The sequence below is a fragment of the Garra rufa genome, chromosome 18 (genome assembly GCF_049309525.1).
Source record: "Garra rufa chromosome 18, GarRuf1.0, whole genome shotgun sequence".
Taxonomy (NCBI): domain Eukaryota; kingdom Metazoa; phylum Chordata; class Actinopteri; order Cypriniformes; family Cyprinidae; genus Garra; species Garra rufa.
Window position 1 is genome coordinate 39,656,194 of NC_133378.1, and position 18,410 is coordinate 39,674,603.

Here is an 18,410-nt window from a genome sequence, read left to right on the forward strand (position 1 = left end):
TATCAGATGAAAAGACAAATCACAAGTGATTTAGAAGTCAAAAGGTTTATTGATGTTGTCAGAACAAAGACAATCCATTAATCTGTGATTGACAGGTGATAATCAGAAAATATTGACATGACGTCACATATATCCTCCCTTATGCTGAACCAATGAATCAGTGCTCAAAAACAATAACCTTAAACTTCAAACCTGCAGAACTAAAAACACTGTAACTGCTGATGGAATAGCAAATGGAATATAAAGCCATAATTCGAGTCAATTTAAATGGACTTCAGATCCAAATCTGATTTTATTTGCACAATTTTAAAAGTACACACGTACGCCGTGCAATTGGCCACTTCTTAAAGTGGTTTATAAAGTAAACAGGAAACCCAATTATGCAAAAAAAGCACCCCATTACAAAAACATTGCTATTGTACAACCAGATAAAGAGCAAATCACTCACCGAAGCGCTTGATCCTGTCATAAGAATTGTCCCAGACAACTCGACCTCGCATACACAATAAAACAAGAACAAAACAAAACCTACCTAACAACTGTCATACAAACATCAAAAATCACACACAACTGTCTCAGCACAAAAACACATTCAACTAAACAAAAGCTGCCTTTCGAAAAAACAGAATAAGGCAAAACCCAGGGCAAATCTACAGACGGACAATTTGCATTAAATTACACATTTTATAAGATGAAGAGCTTATCAAACAGTGTCCTTAAACTTCAGAGCCCTTTATAATCAAACCTACCTCATCAAAATGCATTTAAATATCCCACTACAACGACATTATATCATTATAATCCTTTCATGTGACTGTATATACTTCGTCCTGTAGCTAATCGCACAGTTTAAGTGGAATTACGAGTCTAGAAAACTAGAAATCATTTACAATTCAAACTCCAGTAGGGAAATATAGAAACACGAGACATTATTCCTATCCTTGGACTCCTAGAAAGGGCTGAAGGACAATAGACAAAAAAAAAATATATATATAGTGCTTTTTAAATATCAAGATTATTATTAAAGATGAGGCTGGAAAGTATATGAATATTTACACACATGCACAGGAAAAAACAAAAATTAGAGGACTATATATAATAACTGGGCATTTACTGTACCAGGATCAGATATTAATTATAATAAATACAGAAAGTCTCCTGTAACAGCGATAAAAATGCACACAATGCTTTAAAAGACGCAGAACTTTGTGAAAGCGAGAATCGGTGACATGATGAACATTTGCATGGACCGTGTGAATATAATTGTGATTAGAAAGTGGTGTGTGAATACTTGAATATTTTAATAATTTTCGGCATATTAGCGACAACGGATTGATTATCGTGCAGCATGCATAACCAACCTATGCAACTTAACCAGGCCCTAAATACATGCAGTAACTAGTACTTTATCACTCACCTGAAATACTATACGATTCTCCTGAGAAAAAAATAGTCCTTAAAACCTGTCAGTTTATATTCAAACCTCTATGCAGTACGATCACGACATCCTAAAACCTTCACGACGACATTACATTTACATTAAATTTGAATAAAAACAAAAAAAGATTTAAGAAAGTTGACCAAAAATGAGTAGTCGATTCACTCTGCAACGCATTTTTGGCTAACTATTTCTTTAAAGGTGACTTATTTGTATTAATAAATTAAATGGCGGTGCTCTCTGAGCAAATCTGGATTGGAAAGCGAAGTGGAACCAGTTTCCTGTTCACACTGGTCAGAACTCAGCCAGAGGGCCGAGGTCGCTAAAGTCGCAGTCGAACAACTCGCTGACGCCTTCGTGATCCTCCAGGCCGAAGTGATAGTCCTGGTTGTGTGGCGGCGAGAGACAGATGAAACCGTCCAGCGGGAGGCCCATGGCGTCTGATACGCCGCCCCGCTCTAGGAGGAAGTCAGACGAGCCCAAAGGAGACAAATCGAAATCTGGCATCTCGCAGATGCCGGAAAACGGGTCCGAGTCCAGAAATGACTCTGAAAGGAAGAAAAATGTTTTGAATAATTTGTTCTACCAAAGAAATGGGAAATTAAAATCATAGAAAAAATTTAAGATAATTTATAAGGAAAAGTTAAATGTAAACGATAAGAGCAAGAATTATTATTCTAAATTGCACATTTTTATACTTTAAAATTGCACAGTTGGTTTATTTGTAATAAAAAAAAACATCCATTAATAGCTGTAATATTTATATTTGAAATTTACATTTAAATTATGTACCATAAAAGTAAATGTCGATCACAAAATTTGTATTTCTATGTAACATTAATGCCAAAGATTTATATTTAATATTTAGTCCATTTACTTATTTATAATAAAAAAACAACAACAACTTAATTTACATTTAAAATTCACGTAAATCACACATTTTTGGATTTATTTATTTTTTTAAGACTTACATTTAATTGTATCACATTTGTATTGAAATTTTTAAAATGGCTTAACTACTTATATTTAAAATTTACATTTAAAATGATCTCAATTGAATATAAATGTTAAATCTAAAAATGTAAATCATACATTTTATTTTTTGGATTTAACATTTATGCCTAAGATTCACATTTAATGTTTAAATCACATTTATTTTATATATTTTTAAAATCTCATTTATTTTGGAATTAACATTTAATGATTAAGCTTTGGTTAATATTTATAAAAAATTTACTCTGAATTTTGACATTTTAAAACCTCAATTTTGTTTTACATTTATAATTTGTATTTAAAAATGTACATTTACATTTTATGTAAAACATTCTATAAAATTTATATTTAACATTTTCCCTTTATAATCAACAATAATAATAAAAAAAAAAGTTTAAAAATGCACAGTTGATATTTAATAAAAAATATAATTTAAAAAAACACTATTAGGAGTTGTAATATTAATATTTGAAATTTACATTTAAATTTTTTTTTCTTCATAAATATTTAATCTGAATGTAAATCACAAATTTTGTATTTAGATTTTACATTTAGCACATTTCTTAAAAATAAATAATGTGTATATTTGAAATTTATATATAAAATGTTCATGTCTATTACAAATTTATTTTTGGGTTTATTATTTATTTATTTAGTCTAAGACTTACATTTAATTGCATCAATGTCAATGTTAAATCTAAAAATGTAAATCATAAATGTTATTTTTTGGATTTAACATTTATGCCTAATATTCACACTTAATATTTAAATCACATTTATTTTCTATATTTTCAAAACTCATTTTAGAATTAACTTTTTTTTTTTCCATTTAAATTTACGATTTGCATTTAAAAATGTACATTTGGATTTCATATTAAAACTTCTTTAAGATTTAAATTTATATTTAACATTTTCCCTAAATATATAATATTATGTTTATAAACATGCTTACAAAAAAACATTACTGGTGTGCATCTTAAGACAAAACAAAGGCACTGATATATTTTAGTCTAGAACTAGGCTTAAGCCTTGTCTGTGAAACCGGGGGAAAATGTTTTAAAATTACACATTTGGAAACTACTGAAAATACAGTAAATCTGGCAAAAGTGGTATTTGTTGTGCTAAAGTGACAAAACGATTATTTTAGTAAATTAAGATTCACAATCACATGCTAACCTGAGTCTGCACCCAGAGGCAGAGGAGAGGAGCTGGGGAGAGTCGCAGGCGTAGATGATGTCACTTCCTGTGAGACGGGATCAGACTGTGGGGGGCTCTGACTGGACGATTTCGCTGGACTACAATCAGTGACGGGACTACAGACCCCAGAACTGTCCTCCGGACACAGAAACACATCGATTGGCCCTTTGGAGCTCTTGAGAGAAATCTGGTAACTCTGCAAAACAGACACAATGAGTTTAAAACATTTAAACACATGGACATTTCAAAAGAATTTCTCTCATCTTAAACAGGAAAAAAACAAACTAAAAAAAAATAATAAATAATAAAAATAAATAAGTAAATATAAAGAATAAATAAATAAAAAGTGATAAGTACATCATAAATTAATTTAAATAAATGATTATAAATAAAAAACTAAGTTAATTAATAATAAAATAAATATAAATAAAGAATAAATATAAATAAAAAATTATAAGTAAATCATAAATAAATGCATTTAAATAAATGATAAAAAATAAATAAAATTATAAATAAAAATAAATTAATAAATCAATTAATAATAAAATAAATACAAATAATTGCTCGAGCGAAATCTGGTAACTCTGCAATACAGACACAATGAGTTTAACGCATTTAAAGAGACATAGACATTTTTAAAAAATTCTTTCATCTTAAACAGGAAAAAAAATAAACTAAAAAATAATAAAAATAAATGATAAATAAATATAAAGAATAAATAAGTACATAAATAAATTTTAATAAATGATAAAAAAAATACAATTATAAATAAAAAATAAATTAATTAATAATAAAATAAATATAAATAAAGAATATAAAAATTAAGTAAATCATAAATAAATGCATTTAAATAAAAGCTAAAAAATAAATAAAATTATAAAAGTAAATTAATAAATCAATTAATAATAAAATAAATACAAATAATTGCTCGAGCGAAATCTGGTAACTCTGCAATACAGACACAATGAGTTTAACGCATTTAAAGAGACATAGACATTTAAAAAAAAATTCTTTCATCTTAAACAGGAAAAAAATAAACTAAAAAAAATAATAAAAATAAATGATAAATAAATATAAAGAATAAATATAAATAAAAAAATGATAAGTACACCATAAATAAATTTAAATAAATGATAAATACAATTATAAATAAAAAAATTAATTAATAATAAAATATAAAGAATAAATATAAATAAAAAAATGATAAGTACACCATAAATAAATTTAAATAAATGATAAATACAATTATAAATAAAAAAATTAATTAATAATAAAATATAAAGAATAAATATAAATAAATTAAGTAAATCATAAATAAATGCATTTAAATAAATGATAAAAAATAAATAAAATTATAAATAAAAATAAACTAATAAATCAATTAATAATAAAATAAATACAAATAATTGCTCGAGCAAAATCACAATCAGTTTAACGCATTTAAAGAGACATGGACATTAAAAAAAAATATTTCATCTTAAACAGGAAAAAAATAAACTTAAAAAAATGATAAAATAAATGATAAATATATATAAAGAATAAATAAATAAAAAGTGATAAGTACATCATAAATAAATTTAAATAAATGATAAAAAAATACAATTATAAATAAAAAAAAAATTAATTAATAAAATAAATATAAATAAAGAATAAATAAATAAAAAGTGATAAGTAAATCATAAATAAATGCATTTAAATAAATGATAAAAAATAAAATTATAAATAAAAATCAATTAATAAATCAATTAATAATAAATACAAATAATTGCTCGAGCGAAATCTGGTAACTCTGCAATACAGACACAATGAGTTTAACGCATTTAAAGAGACATGGACATTTAAAAAAATTCTTTCATCTTAAACAGGAAAAAAATAAACTTAAAATAATAAAAATAAATTATAAATATAAAGAATAAATATAAATAAATTATAATAAGTAAATCAAATAAATTTAAATAAATAAAATAAAATAAATATAAATTAATAATAAATTAATTAATAAATACATTTAAATAAATAATAAATATAAGTGTGTGTGTGTGTGTGTGTGTTTGCTTACCTCGCTGGGTTCAGTCACCTGCATCTGCGTCTCTGGTGGAGCTCGAATCACCATGATAATCTGATCCGGCGGGTTTACTGTGTTACGCAGGTCCTGACATCTAACGTATCCCAGCGTGACTTTCAGTTAAAGATCATAATATCCACATACTCAACGTATTAGTCCACTGGAGATGCTCAGATCCTCGCTTTCTGTTTCCAGACCTAATTTCAGCTTCAAACCCCTCAAATCTACACTAAAACCCATAAAGAAAATCAAGAGCTAAAAGACATTTATCACACTCTCTTTTATTGCATTGATAGATAAATAAAATGTATGCAGCAAATACCCATGAAATCAATATTTACTATTTTATATAGTTACATTTAAATCTTAAGTATAACTAATTTTAGTCTAGAGCTAAAGGACATTTTGCAAAGCTCACGGTCTCCTTTATCTACACATAAATATAAATACAAAAAAATATTTTATTTTTCTAAATTGTTATATTGTTACATTTCATTCTTACTAGCATAACAATAAAAAACTGCAATATGCATATTTGACATTTACATTTATTAAGACTTAACAACACAAAGACACATAAATCACACACAAAAAAAATTTGGATATATTCTTTTTGCCTAAGATTTAGATTTAATATTTTAAAATACTTTTAATGTTGATTTTTGGCATCTAAAAGTGCTAAAATACATTTTGAGAAGACCATGCTCTCCTCTATGTACATATACACACATTGAATTAATATGTGTAAAGCATTTAGAAAAAATATATTCAATATTTTATATTGTTAAATTTACAGTAAAAATGTTAATACTTTAGTCTTAAAGATGCTCTTTACACTTAAACAATAAGATAAATAAATATGTATAAATATTTAAGAAAAAATGTTTACTATTTTATATATAGTTAAATTTAAATCTTAAGTACTACAGTTTGTCTAAAATTAAGTGCTAATAAACATTGTGATTATTATGCTCTTCCCTTTCTCTGTACATGTAGACACAGATAAATAAATAAGCATAAATATGTATTCAAAAGGACGTAAACATACTTAAATACATGCGGTTTTATTTTAAAATAATGCATTTTAAATACGTATATAGTTACATAAAAATGTTATTAAAATCTATTTTAAATTACAAATTAATAGTACAGTTACTCAAATCAATTTTAATACATTTCAAATCAAAATACATGTTGTTACATTTGAATCGTACCTATACATATTTATTAAAAAAAAAAGTAATATGTATTGTAATTTTGGATTTAAATTGAATTTATGAATTTATCACATTTATATTTAACATTTTAAAATACCTTTAATATTTATATTTGCAATCTAAAATAAAGTGCTAAAACCGATTTTGAGAAGACCATTTTCTCCTCTTTTTATATAAATATACAAAAAAAAATTCATGAATTAATTAGTATGTATAAAGCATTTAAGAAAAATGTTAAACATATTTTATATTGTTAAATTTAAATTTTAAGTAGAAACATTTTTTTTTGTCTTGTTAAACATGTGTAAATATTTTATATATTGTTAATTAAAAACTTAAGGTACTACTGTTTGTCTAAAATAATGTGTTAAAGGACATTTTGTGAAGATCATACTCATCTCTATCTACATGTAGAAATCGATAAATAAGTATTAAGTATTTTGTTTTAAATACTTAATTTAAATCATAAATATAAATTCAGGTTTACTCTAAAAGACACTTTTTACCTGTAAATATCAAGAGAAATATCTAAAAATGTATGGAAAAATTAATATTTTATATTGTTACATTAAAATGTAAAATATTTAAATCTATTTTAATGTACTACAAAATTAACGTAATATTAAAATAATTATTTAAATCTATTTTAGACTGAGTAAATGTTATTCAGTCTAAAATAAAGTGCTAAAGGACATTTTGTAAAGATCATACTCATTTCCATCTACATGTAGAAACAGATAAATAAGTATAAAGTATTTTTCAAAACAAATACTTAATTTAAATCATAAACAAATTCTGGTTTATTCTAAAAGACATGCAAATATCAAGATGAATATCTAAAAATGTCAGGAAAAAAATATTTTATATATTGTTACATTCAAATGTAAAATATTAAAATCTATTTTAATGTACTAAAAAATTAACTTAATATTAAAATAATTATTTACACCTATTTTAGACTGAACAAATGTTATTCAGTCTAAAATAAAGAGCTAAAGGTCATTGAGAAAATCATGCTATCCTCTATAAACACAGCAATGAATAAATGTGTCTTAATTAGCAATAGTCAAAAACACATTGTATGGGTCAAAATTTAAAATTTTTCTTTTATGCCAAAACTCATTAGGATATTAAGTAAAGATCATGTTCCATGCGGATATTTAGTAAATATCCTACCGTAAATATATTAAAACTACATTTTTAATTAGTAATATGCATTGCTAAAAACTTAATTTGGACAAATTTAAAGGCGATTTTCTCAGTATTTAGATTTTTTTTGCACCCTCAGATTCCAGATTTTCAAATAGATGCGTCTCAGCCAAATATCCCTATCCTAACAAATCATACATAAATGGAAAGCCTATTTATTCAGCTTTCAGATGATGTATAAATCTAAAGAAAAAAAAAAAAAAACATTTCACATGTTTTTACATTTAAATCTGAAGTATAACTTTTTATAGTGTAATATGTGACCCTGGACCACAAAACCAGTCATAAGGTTATTTTTTATAAAACTGTGATGTAGGGGAGAGCGGGGCACAACCTAACACTTTTTGAATTTCGCGGTTTATGTAAATCCACGTGGGGTTCAGAGTACAATTTTTTATCCACGTTATTTTCACACTTGTCTAGTACAAATATATCGCTTTGTTTCATATTTACAATGTATACGTTTTTCGTTATTTGCCTCAAAAGAAAGGAAGTGAAACGTGACAACATGCCCCGTAGGTGGGGTACATTGTAACATCTGAGGGGCACGTTGTAACACGACCATATGACAGCTGAAAAAGTTATCTGATCGAATGAAATAAATATACACAAACTAAAATATTTTGTCAGTAAAATACATGTTAACTTTTTCAAATGAAGTAATGACGTTTAAAAAAAAAAAAAAAATAATCGAATTTTGGAGTTTGAAAATGAACACATCGCAACAATGCTTTGAACGGCTTTGATCGCAACACACAGCTGTACACTATTTCAAAACAATGTGGACAGATAGATGAAACACATTTAGACATTCAGAAGAACACTCCACTCCTCCACACACAGCTCTCATAGAACACCACACACATAAACCAGCCAAAATGCTTTACATTACTTGAAATAATAACTTCTGAACATTAAACATTGATTGTCAGCCTTTATTCACCTGTTTCTTGAGGTATCTTATCAAAATCCTTAGAAGTAAATCGTGTAAACTGCACCGCTAATGTCACAGAATAGCATAGTTTAATAACAGCGGGGAATATTGTAACACAGTGTTACATCTTTCCCCATCTGCGCGACTGGAGTTTAAAACAGGTTAGTGTCTTCTGCTGGTTTGCGAAGCATTAATAAACCATCTAAACTGATAAATAACAAATTGGAGATTAAAATAATAGCAGATTTGTCGAATTTTAAATGAATATTAAAAACTGAAATGAAAAGTTTACTTCAGCCAGAAATGTACTTTTACTATGGTAAAATAAATATTCAGCGATATCTTCAAAAGGCTTTTGAATTCTGGCGCTCTTTTTTTCTCTGCATAGTGTTGCTATGGCAACTAGTAAACACCGTAAATTTGGTTATGCTAGCATGTGTGGAAATATTTAAACCACGCGTGTTACAATTAACCCCGCGTTAGCTTGTGCCCCGCTCACCCCTATACATCATATAAAAGCTCAATAAATAAGCTTTCTATTGATGTATGGTTTGTTATGATAGGACAATATTTGGCAGAGATACATCTATTTGAAAATCTGGAATCTGAGGGTGCAAAAAAATCTAGTTGTCAAAAATAAGTTCTTAACAATGCATATTACTAATCAAAAATTACATTTTGATATATTTATAGTAGGAATTTTGCAAAAAATCTTCATGTAACATGATCTTTACTTAATTTCCTAATGATTTTTGGCATAAAAGAAAAATCGGTAACACTTTACATTAAGGTTCATTAGTTAAACAGTTAATGTATTAACTAACATGAACTAACCATGAGCAATACATTTGTTACTGTATTTACTAATCTTTATTAACATTAGTTAACTGAAATACAATTGTCCATTGTTTGTTCATGTTAGTTCACACTGCACTAACTAATGTTAACAAGATTTTAATAACATATTAGTAAATGTTGAAATTAACATTAACAAAGATTAATAAATGCTGTATAAGTGCAGCTCATTATTAGTTCATGTTAACTAATGTGGTTAACTAATGTTATCTAATGAACCTTATTGTAAAGTGTTACCGAAAAATCTATAATTTTGACCCATACAATGTATTTTTGGCTATTGCTACAAATATACCCCAGCGACTTAAGACTGGTTTTGTGGTCCAGGGTCACATATAAAGAGCTATAGGCCATTTTGAGATTGCGCTCAAGAGATCTCAAAGGATATTTCTTGTTGTGCGTGTCCTCTGTGAGCAGTCGTAGTTGTAAGCTGCATTTGTTAATGAGCTCGTCGAGTTTCTCCTCGGCCTCCGTCAGTTCAGACACTTCCCTCTGCAGCGCCTGAAACCTGGCCACGGACGCCCCATCGATGCGATTCCCCCTGAACACACCAAACACACACCACAGATTAACTACTACACACTCTGAGCAATGAGTCCTCAATAAAACAGTGATCTATATAAGGAACGCACAGCCACTGAATGTTGTTCTTGGACTTCTTGGAGATCAGGTGGATTCCCTCCAGGACGTTAGTGATGTCATAGATGCGCCGTTTCTGGACGTCCAGCACCTGAGAGGCCCAGTTGAGGTCGACCACGCCGTCCGGAGACTGAGCCAGGAGATCTAGGAAGCGCTTGGTGGTCAGATTCAGAGACGTGTCGTAGCGGGACTTCTCCGTAGCCACTTTAGGCACTAAAACAAGAGCGGATTTCAAGTGAGAAATAGTTTTATACTGGAGTGGAGAAGTGAAAGAATTATTTCACTTTCAGAAACAAAAATTTACAGATAATTTACTCTTTTTATCCAAGATGTTGGAGTAGTTTACCCTAGAAATCCAGAGGTCTGGCGAGAGCACTATTTGAATTGTCTCTGCAAGACACTCTGGCATCGAGCAATTATCCACGTTACTGCATTACGTAAGCAGTTCTGGGAACCAATCAAATCGGTGTATCTGATGTAGGCGGGCCAGAGGCGAGCTAAGCTGATGACGACAGCGCTGCAACGTCCGGAAACATTAGTAAACAGATGAACACCAGTTGTTTGAAACGGCTTTGGCCGCTACAATGAACGAGTTAGACTTGACTTTTCATATAAAAGAGGAACAGAAAACCGCGCTCGAATCGTTCCTTTGTAAGAAGGACTTTTTTTGCCGTTTTGCCGACTGGATACGGCAAGAGTTTAATCCATCAGTTAGCTCCGCTGGTAGCTAAGCGTGTGAGGCTTAGTGAAAACTTAGTGATTGGTCGTGGCGTTATCCAATTGCGTGCATTGAGAGTTTCAAATGCATGCTTGGTGCCGCCCCTCCAGTTAGACACTTTTCATCGCTCGATGCCAGACCCTTAATCTTAAAGGAACACTCCACTTTTTTGGAAATAGGCTCATTCTCCAACTCCCCCCGAGTTAATAAGTTGAGTTTTACTGTTTTGAAATCCATTCAGCCGTTCTCCTGTTCTGGCCATATCACTTTTAGCATAGCTTAGCATAGATCATTGAATCCTATTAGACCAATAGCATTCAAAAATGACCAACGAGTTTCCATATTTGTCCTATTTAAAACTTGACTCTTCTGTAGTTATATCGTGTACTAAGACCGGTGGAAATGCAAAGCTGCGAGTTTCTAGGCTGATAAGATTAGGAACTACACTCCCATTCCGGCGTAATAGTCAAGGAAGTTTGCTGCCGTAATAAGGCTGAAGCAGGCGCAGTAATACCACGCAGCACATGTGCAAATGCTAAACTAGCTGGGAACTCATTTCTGATAATACTCCGCCTGCTTCGGCCATATTACGGCAGCAAACTTCCTTGACTTCCTTCGCTTTCCACCAGACCCCATTCTTATCATACCAGACACAGTAAATGTTTGTAAGACAAATAAATATGAGATGGAAGGAAAGTATTTATTGCCATGCTTTTCTCTTGCACTTATATCGTATACAAAAATATACAATCTGCCAGCAGGTGGTGGTAAGACACTGATTTAATTACTGAATCATATCATTGATTTGATTCGTTCGAACGGATGGTTCATTCAAGAATAAAGCAAGTGACTCTTTATGAATGGGGAATTGAATCATTTCATTAGATTCGTTTAAAAACGCACGTTCTTTCATAAACGAAACACCGCTGTGTTTGAGTGGAGATGCGCAGCGGCTCAACCGTGACTTGTTTCAGACTACTTTTGACGACGAAATAGAGCAAAATCAGGCAATAGTCTTATAGTCAGACAATGTAAGTCACTTAGTAATAATTTCTTGTTTATTTAACTGTTGTAATAAATCAGTATCTCGTTTACAAACTCCCTTAAAAATGATTAAAAGCTGTCACTCATCTTAGTTCCCAATCTCACAAAGCTCTATTATAATAAATGAAGCTACTGCCCATTCAGTCTCTTATTTACACTCTCTCTACACTTGAGATACATTAGTCAACGTGAAAAACACATGGAAACCTTTGACAAACACAAACACAAATATGCTGGTCGGGTCAGTCGCACATGGTGCTCCTAAATAATTTTTCATAGAATCACGTAGTAGTTTTTTTTTTTGCCCTTGAACGGCTGGTCGCACCAGTCGCACCATTGAGAAATTAGGTCGCACTCTAGAACCCTGATATGCAAATAATTCGCCATTGTCTTCAATCATCTCTCTACTCTGTTTATGTGGTAAGTGAAATTGTATGTACTGTAATGTAACAGGCTAACTTGCCAGCAAGCAGCTAATCATGTCCCCTTAGTGACTCCTTATTTTACCAGAACGCGTTTGTTTTCCGTTCTGAATACACATAATTTTTTTTATATATTAAAAAAAAAATAAAAAAATAAAAAAAACGCGATACCTCGATTTAATAAATTAAATCGTCTTAAAACGTAAATTCGAATTAATCGGGAAAAAAAAAAAAAAAAAAAAAAAAATCGAAAGAATTGCCCAGCCCTAGCTCTAACTTTTCTGTTTATTTGTCACGTTACCAGAGTGTTTTGTTTACAGTTTTGAGTGCACTAGCGCGAACAACTATAAAGGCTCATAAAACAGCTGATCGCATCGAGTTTTCTTTCTTTGTTTCTCGTTGTTTCATCCGGGTTGACTCTCTGGCGAACGTTACAAACTGTCCCTTTAATGACAATCAGCAACATGTTTAGTTCTGTCTCTTTAAGAGCTGCACACATCTAATATACAGGAGCGCATCCGTTTTTCTCTCAGCTTTCTACGTTCACTGTAAACATAACCAACTGTGTTTATATGTAATCCTTGCGTGTTTTTGTCAGTATTAGCGAAAGCAGACGCCAATGATAGCTTAGTACAGTAAATAGGCGCTGTTTTACAGGCGTGAAATAACATTATTTTACCGCCAAGGCTTTGAAGCGCATGCAAATAATGTAGTTTTGTGATTGCAAATAAGTGAGGTGTCTCATGAGTGAATGTATGTCGGGTACACTGTAGCACGATATTACGATATTTATTCAAAAGCAGATCGTGGAGATGTTTTATCAACCATTATCAACAATCGTCATATCGCACACCCGTAAGAGGACTTCAATGGTGCCCACAAGTTTGAACTTCCAAAATGCAGTTTCAATGCAGCTTCAGAGGGCTCTAAATGATCCCAGCCATGGAATAAGGGTCTTATCTAGCAAACCGATTGGTCATTTTCTTAAATAAATTAATATTTATACACTTTTTAACCACAAATGCTCATCTTGTCTAGGTCTGCCATGTGCATGCATACTCTGTGTGCTCCGGTTCAAGACAGTTAGGGTATGTCAAAAAACTCCAATTTCATTTTCTCCTCCAACTTCAAAATCGCCCTTCATCGCTGCAGAAGTACCAACCCAGTGTTCACAAAGATAACATCCAAAGATCAAAAGCCCTTTACAAAACAAAAGGTAAAACAGTGGTGTTGGGTGATTTAAGTTGAGGGTAGGGCTGATATATAATAAACGACAACAAGAGTTTGATAAATGTTCAATATATTGTTTATGCACCAAAGGTGGAACAAAAGCCAGGAGAAATGGAATATAATTACAGTATTTTTGGTGATTAAGTTATAGCGTTTATGCATTTACACTAACCACTGGTTTCACAAACAAGTCTTAGGCCTAATCCCACACTAAATGTAAGTTTAAAATGTTTCAACTGAAAGAAAATGACTGGTCTTAAAATATTTTAGTGCTTTTGTTTTCTCTCAAGATGCACATCAGCACATTTATAAAAATTACTTAAATGGCCTAATCGTGGCTTAGTCTAAGCCCTGTCTGTAAAACCAGGCCGAAATGTACTTATACTACGGTTTTCATGCATAGAAACCATATTACATTTTTACCATAGTATTAAGGCGATATATTTGTGGTTAGTTGTGATAACCGTCTAAATGTATGCTACTATGGAAGACCAATGTTTAAAAACACCAAACAAAAAACAGTTAGAGTAATTAAATGTTACCATATAAAAACGAGGTTGCTACAATTATTACCGATATTATTGATTTTGATAATGAACATAAAACTACATCTGCATCCCAACTCAAGCTACTATCAAATGTGTATTTCTAAGAGACTAAATTTTTTTTGTATTATTACAAGGCAACACAAACCGGTTTCTTGATTTTAAACAATATTACTCTTTTGTTTTTTTTTATTATTTTAAGGAAAAAATGGAAAAGTGTAAAGAATTAAAAAATGTGAAGTGTTTGTCATCTGACCATTAGAAATAGTTTAAAACCACAATTGTCCATCTGTGTTTTACAACTTTCACATTGGAGCAAATATCTGCCTTAAAATTTGAAAAAAATTAAAAATTGACATTTACTGTGATAATTATCAATATCGACTGATATGAAAAAAAAAGATAGATTGTGATATTTTTCTCTATTTTGCCCAGCCCTAGTTGGAGGAGAACATGAGATGGGAGTTTTTCATCATACCCTAACTGTCTTGAGCGTATAAATATTCATTTATTTTATAAAATTACCAATCGTTTCGCTAGATAAGACCCTTCTTCATTGACTGGGATCATTTAGAGCCCTTTGAAGCTGTATTTAAACTGCATTTTGGAGTTCAAACTCACAGGCACCATAGAAGTCCACTATATGGAGAAAAATCCTGAAATGTTTTCCTCAAAAAAGCATAATTTCTTTCCGACTGAAGACAGACATGAACATCTTGGATGACAAGGGGGTGAGTACATTCTGTAAATTTTTGTTCTGAATCCTTTAAATTGATTAAGAGAGACGCTAAATGCATTTATAATGTTATACATCTTCATATTTACCATCGAATCATGAAAATAAGTATTTCCAACACTGATAATAATCAGAAATTTTTCTTGAGCACCAAATAAACATATTAGAATGATTTCTGAAAGATCATGTGACTCTGAAGAGCAAAAGTAACGATGCTGAAAATCCAGGTTTGATCCCAGGAATTAATTACAGTTTACAATGTTTTCAAACAGAAAATGGTTATTTTAAATTCTAAAAATATTTCAGAATTTTACAATATTTAAGACCAAATAAAAGCTGCCTTGGGTAAGCAGACTGGACTCTTACTAACACCATTTACAATCACACTTGATTGACGGTTCCAGTTTTTCTTGACTATTTTAACAAGCGATCATACCTCTGGGAGGCGCGGGTGTGGCTGGAGGTGCGGGTCCATGTGTAGCAGGTCTGGACGTGCAAATATATTGATGATCACTGTCCAAATCCAACTTCCTTTTCACCTGAAATCAAAAAGCAGAGGTCATGACCTCGTAGAGCGATTACCATCCGATTATTACATCAATGCATGCGTCACAAAACACATAACGACATAAAACCTTTAATCGCAGCGTAATTAAAACAAACCATGTGTCATAAAACAATAACGCTGCTTCAGCAACCATCTAATAGCATGGCGGTAATCTAGCGGTAATTGAGAAATGCGAGTTGTGACCTTAAGCATAAGTTACTCAAGCGCTACGGTAATCATGAACCACTCCTCAATGGATTTTGAACCTACAGGATTTGGGTTACAAGGCCACTAAGTGGAATGGACCAATTGTGAAATGGAATTTCAAAGGGTGAGGATTCCAAAATGCAAGGCTAAACTTGGAATCCCAAAGGTTAAAAGGTCACATGCAGTGGGGTCCGGATAGGATTAAGTCGTACCGGCGGGCGGCCCAAAGTAGGTCTCCGGTGGTCCAGCAGGGTTGTGGTGGTAGTTGTGGTATGATGAGGGGTTGCAAACAGCAAAATGTCACCAGCCGCAGAGCTGGTTGTGGCCGTGCCAGGAGTGGAGATGATGACAATCTGATGATCTTCGCTGAGATCGATGCTGCCATTGTTCAAGAGCGACTCGAAATCCGCCAGCAGGTCCTCCGAGGTCTGACCCGATATAAAACTCTCAGACATATCGGGCTAAAACAGCAGGGGGGTCACTTAGTCTCTGGGTTTATTTGCAATCCTTATGGCTTTCAATGCATGGAAACGGGTTGCTTTTTAAAATGCATGCTCTGACATTGAAAAGCATGTTAAAAACAGGCCTTGGCTGAACATATGGGTGAGTCTCCCCAACCACAACAAGGCCAGAATGTAGGTCAGCTTCAGTTTGCAAATCAAAAATCAACTTTACGTTAATAAAAGTATATAATAAGAGCATGCATGTTACTTATGAACATTTCTAAGCTGTTTCAGATGCATTATGAGTTTAGAGTTGGGGCTCCTTTAAGGAAGTACTTTTGAAAATGGCTGAAAAGCATAACACACACAGTTCATTATAAATAAGCATCATCATATACAAATAGCAAAGCAGTTTCAATTTATAAAGTGCATAAAACCTTAGTATTACTCAGTATAGTCTTCAAGTCAAATTATTGACTTTTTAGCGATATTTTTTTAAGTAGCAGAGTTTGTTTTCACTTGAGCACTGGTTAACGTCTTAGAAGCGTGTAATTATATTACTAAACATGGTGTGAAGAATCTAAACATAAAGATACAACCCGATCCGGATGCGAAACAAAGCCCAAGTCTGCTTTCTGTTCTCATCTGACACTTTAATCCAAAATATCCCTCGCTTTTGTCCATTTTAATGACTCCATCCAGGAAGTATTGCTCTTAACTCCAAATAACGTCCAGATTCTCGCTTATTAAGCGCATATATCCATTGAAACACAAGAAAGGTGCGGTCCGACTGTCTCCGCGCCCGACGCAGTCGGAATCGCTTCTGTTGTTGTTGTGTTTTTTTGTTCCAGCTGATCGGAACCTGCTCAAAGGTTTACCCGCCAAATCTTTTTTGCCGCGAAACTGGCACGTGCCACCGTGCCGCGCGCCAATTGGTTAAAAAGTTGCATCCTTCGCGCTATGCGTCAGCGTTCCCAGGCTGCTGATTGGCTGGCGCGGCTGTCACTCAAAGATGTCGCGCTTTCTTTTTTTCACGTTTGAAAGATAAGAGTTGTTTGAGTGAAAACATTTTGTCTAACGTCTTTGGATTTATTTATGTTTTTTTATTGAGCAATAGTGACGGATTATGACTTTTGGTGTGAAAATAAAATAACTTCGATCAGTTGGAAATATTATTAGGCTATTTGTATGTATTGACATAAAGAACCATCTGTTCGTGCTCTGTAAGCTTTTGTCGGATCGTCTAGAAAATGTGCTGTTTCTGAAATCTAAACTTGCATTATTGTGTTATGTATTTTCTTAATCCATGCACAATCATCTCTAATTTCATATGAAATGCACACAAACACACAAAAAAAAAATGTCTAAAATTATGCACTAATTACTGGAAGTACAGTAAGATTTTTAATGTTTTTAAATAAGTTTCTTCTGCTCAGCAAGCCTGTATTTATTTGATCCAAAGTACTAAATTAAATTAATAATTAAAATTACTAAATTGTAATTTATTTATGTGATCAAAGCTGAATTTTGAAGCGGTCTTCAGTGTCACATGATCCTTCAGAAATCATTTTAATATGCTGATTTGCTGTTCTAGAAACATTTATTATTATTATCAATTTTTGAGTACATTTTGTTCAGGATTGAACAGTCATGATTGCTAAAAATCCAGCTTTGGAATCACAGAAATAAATGACATTTTAAAATCTAATCAAATTGAAAGCAGTTATATTAAATAGCAAAAAATATTTCACAGTTTTACTGTTTTGGCTGTGCTTTGGGTCAAATAAATGCAGGCTTGGTGAGCAGAAGAGACAAAACAATAAAAATCTTACTGTTCAAAAACTTTTGACTGGTAGTGTAATTAATCTAATCTATTCTCTATTTTATTTCATGTTATTACACATTTATTAAAGATTTAATTTTACAGCAAATGCAAAATTGCTTTATGTAGCCTATAAAAATATCAACTCA

General features: G+C 31.4%; 1 protein-coding gene across 1 annotated transcript; it reads right to left on the minus strand.

Moving 5' to 3' along the window:
* Nucleotides 1-282: 282 nt before the first annotated feature.
* e2f1 (E2F transcription factor 1) lies at nt 283-17,284 on the minus strand. Its single transcript, XM_073823482.1, has 7 exons — nt 16,209-17,284; nt 15,679-15,781; nt 10,541-10,760; nt 10,297-10,449; nt 5,688-5,802; nt 3,608-3,824; nt 283-1,986 (listed from the first exon to the last, which is right to left on the minus strand). Exons 1-7 carry the CDS (start codon nt 16,449-16,451, stop codon nt 1,733-1,735), a joined length of 1,305 nt encoding a protein of 434 aa, XP_073679583.1. The 5' UTR covers nt 16,452-17,284; the 3' UTR covers nt 283-1,732.
* Nucleotides 17,285-18,410: the final 1,126 nt, after the last annotated feature.

Excerpts from the sequence above, each read along its gene's own strand:
- e2f1 (XM_073823482.1), bottom strand. The coding sequence starts at position 16,451 with ATGTCTGAGAGTTTTATATCGGGTCAGACCTCGGAGGACCTGCTGGCG. Across the intron at positions 15,782-16,208 it reads CTACTTTGGGCCGCCCGCCG|GTGAAAAGGAAGTTGGATTT; the intron begins GTACGACTTAAT and ends TTTTGATTTCAG. Across the intron at positions 10,450-10,540 it reads AAGAACAACATTCAGTGGCT|GGGGAATCGCATCGATGGGG; the intron begins GTGCGTTCCTTA and ends TGGTGTGTTCAG.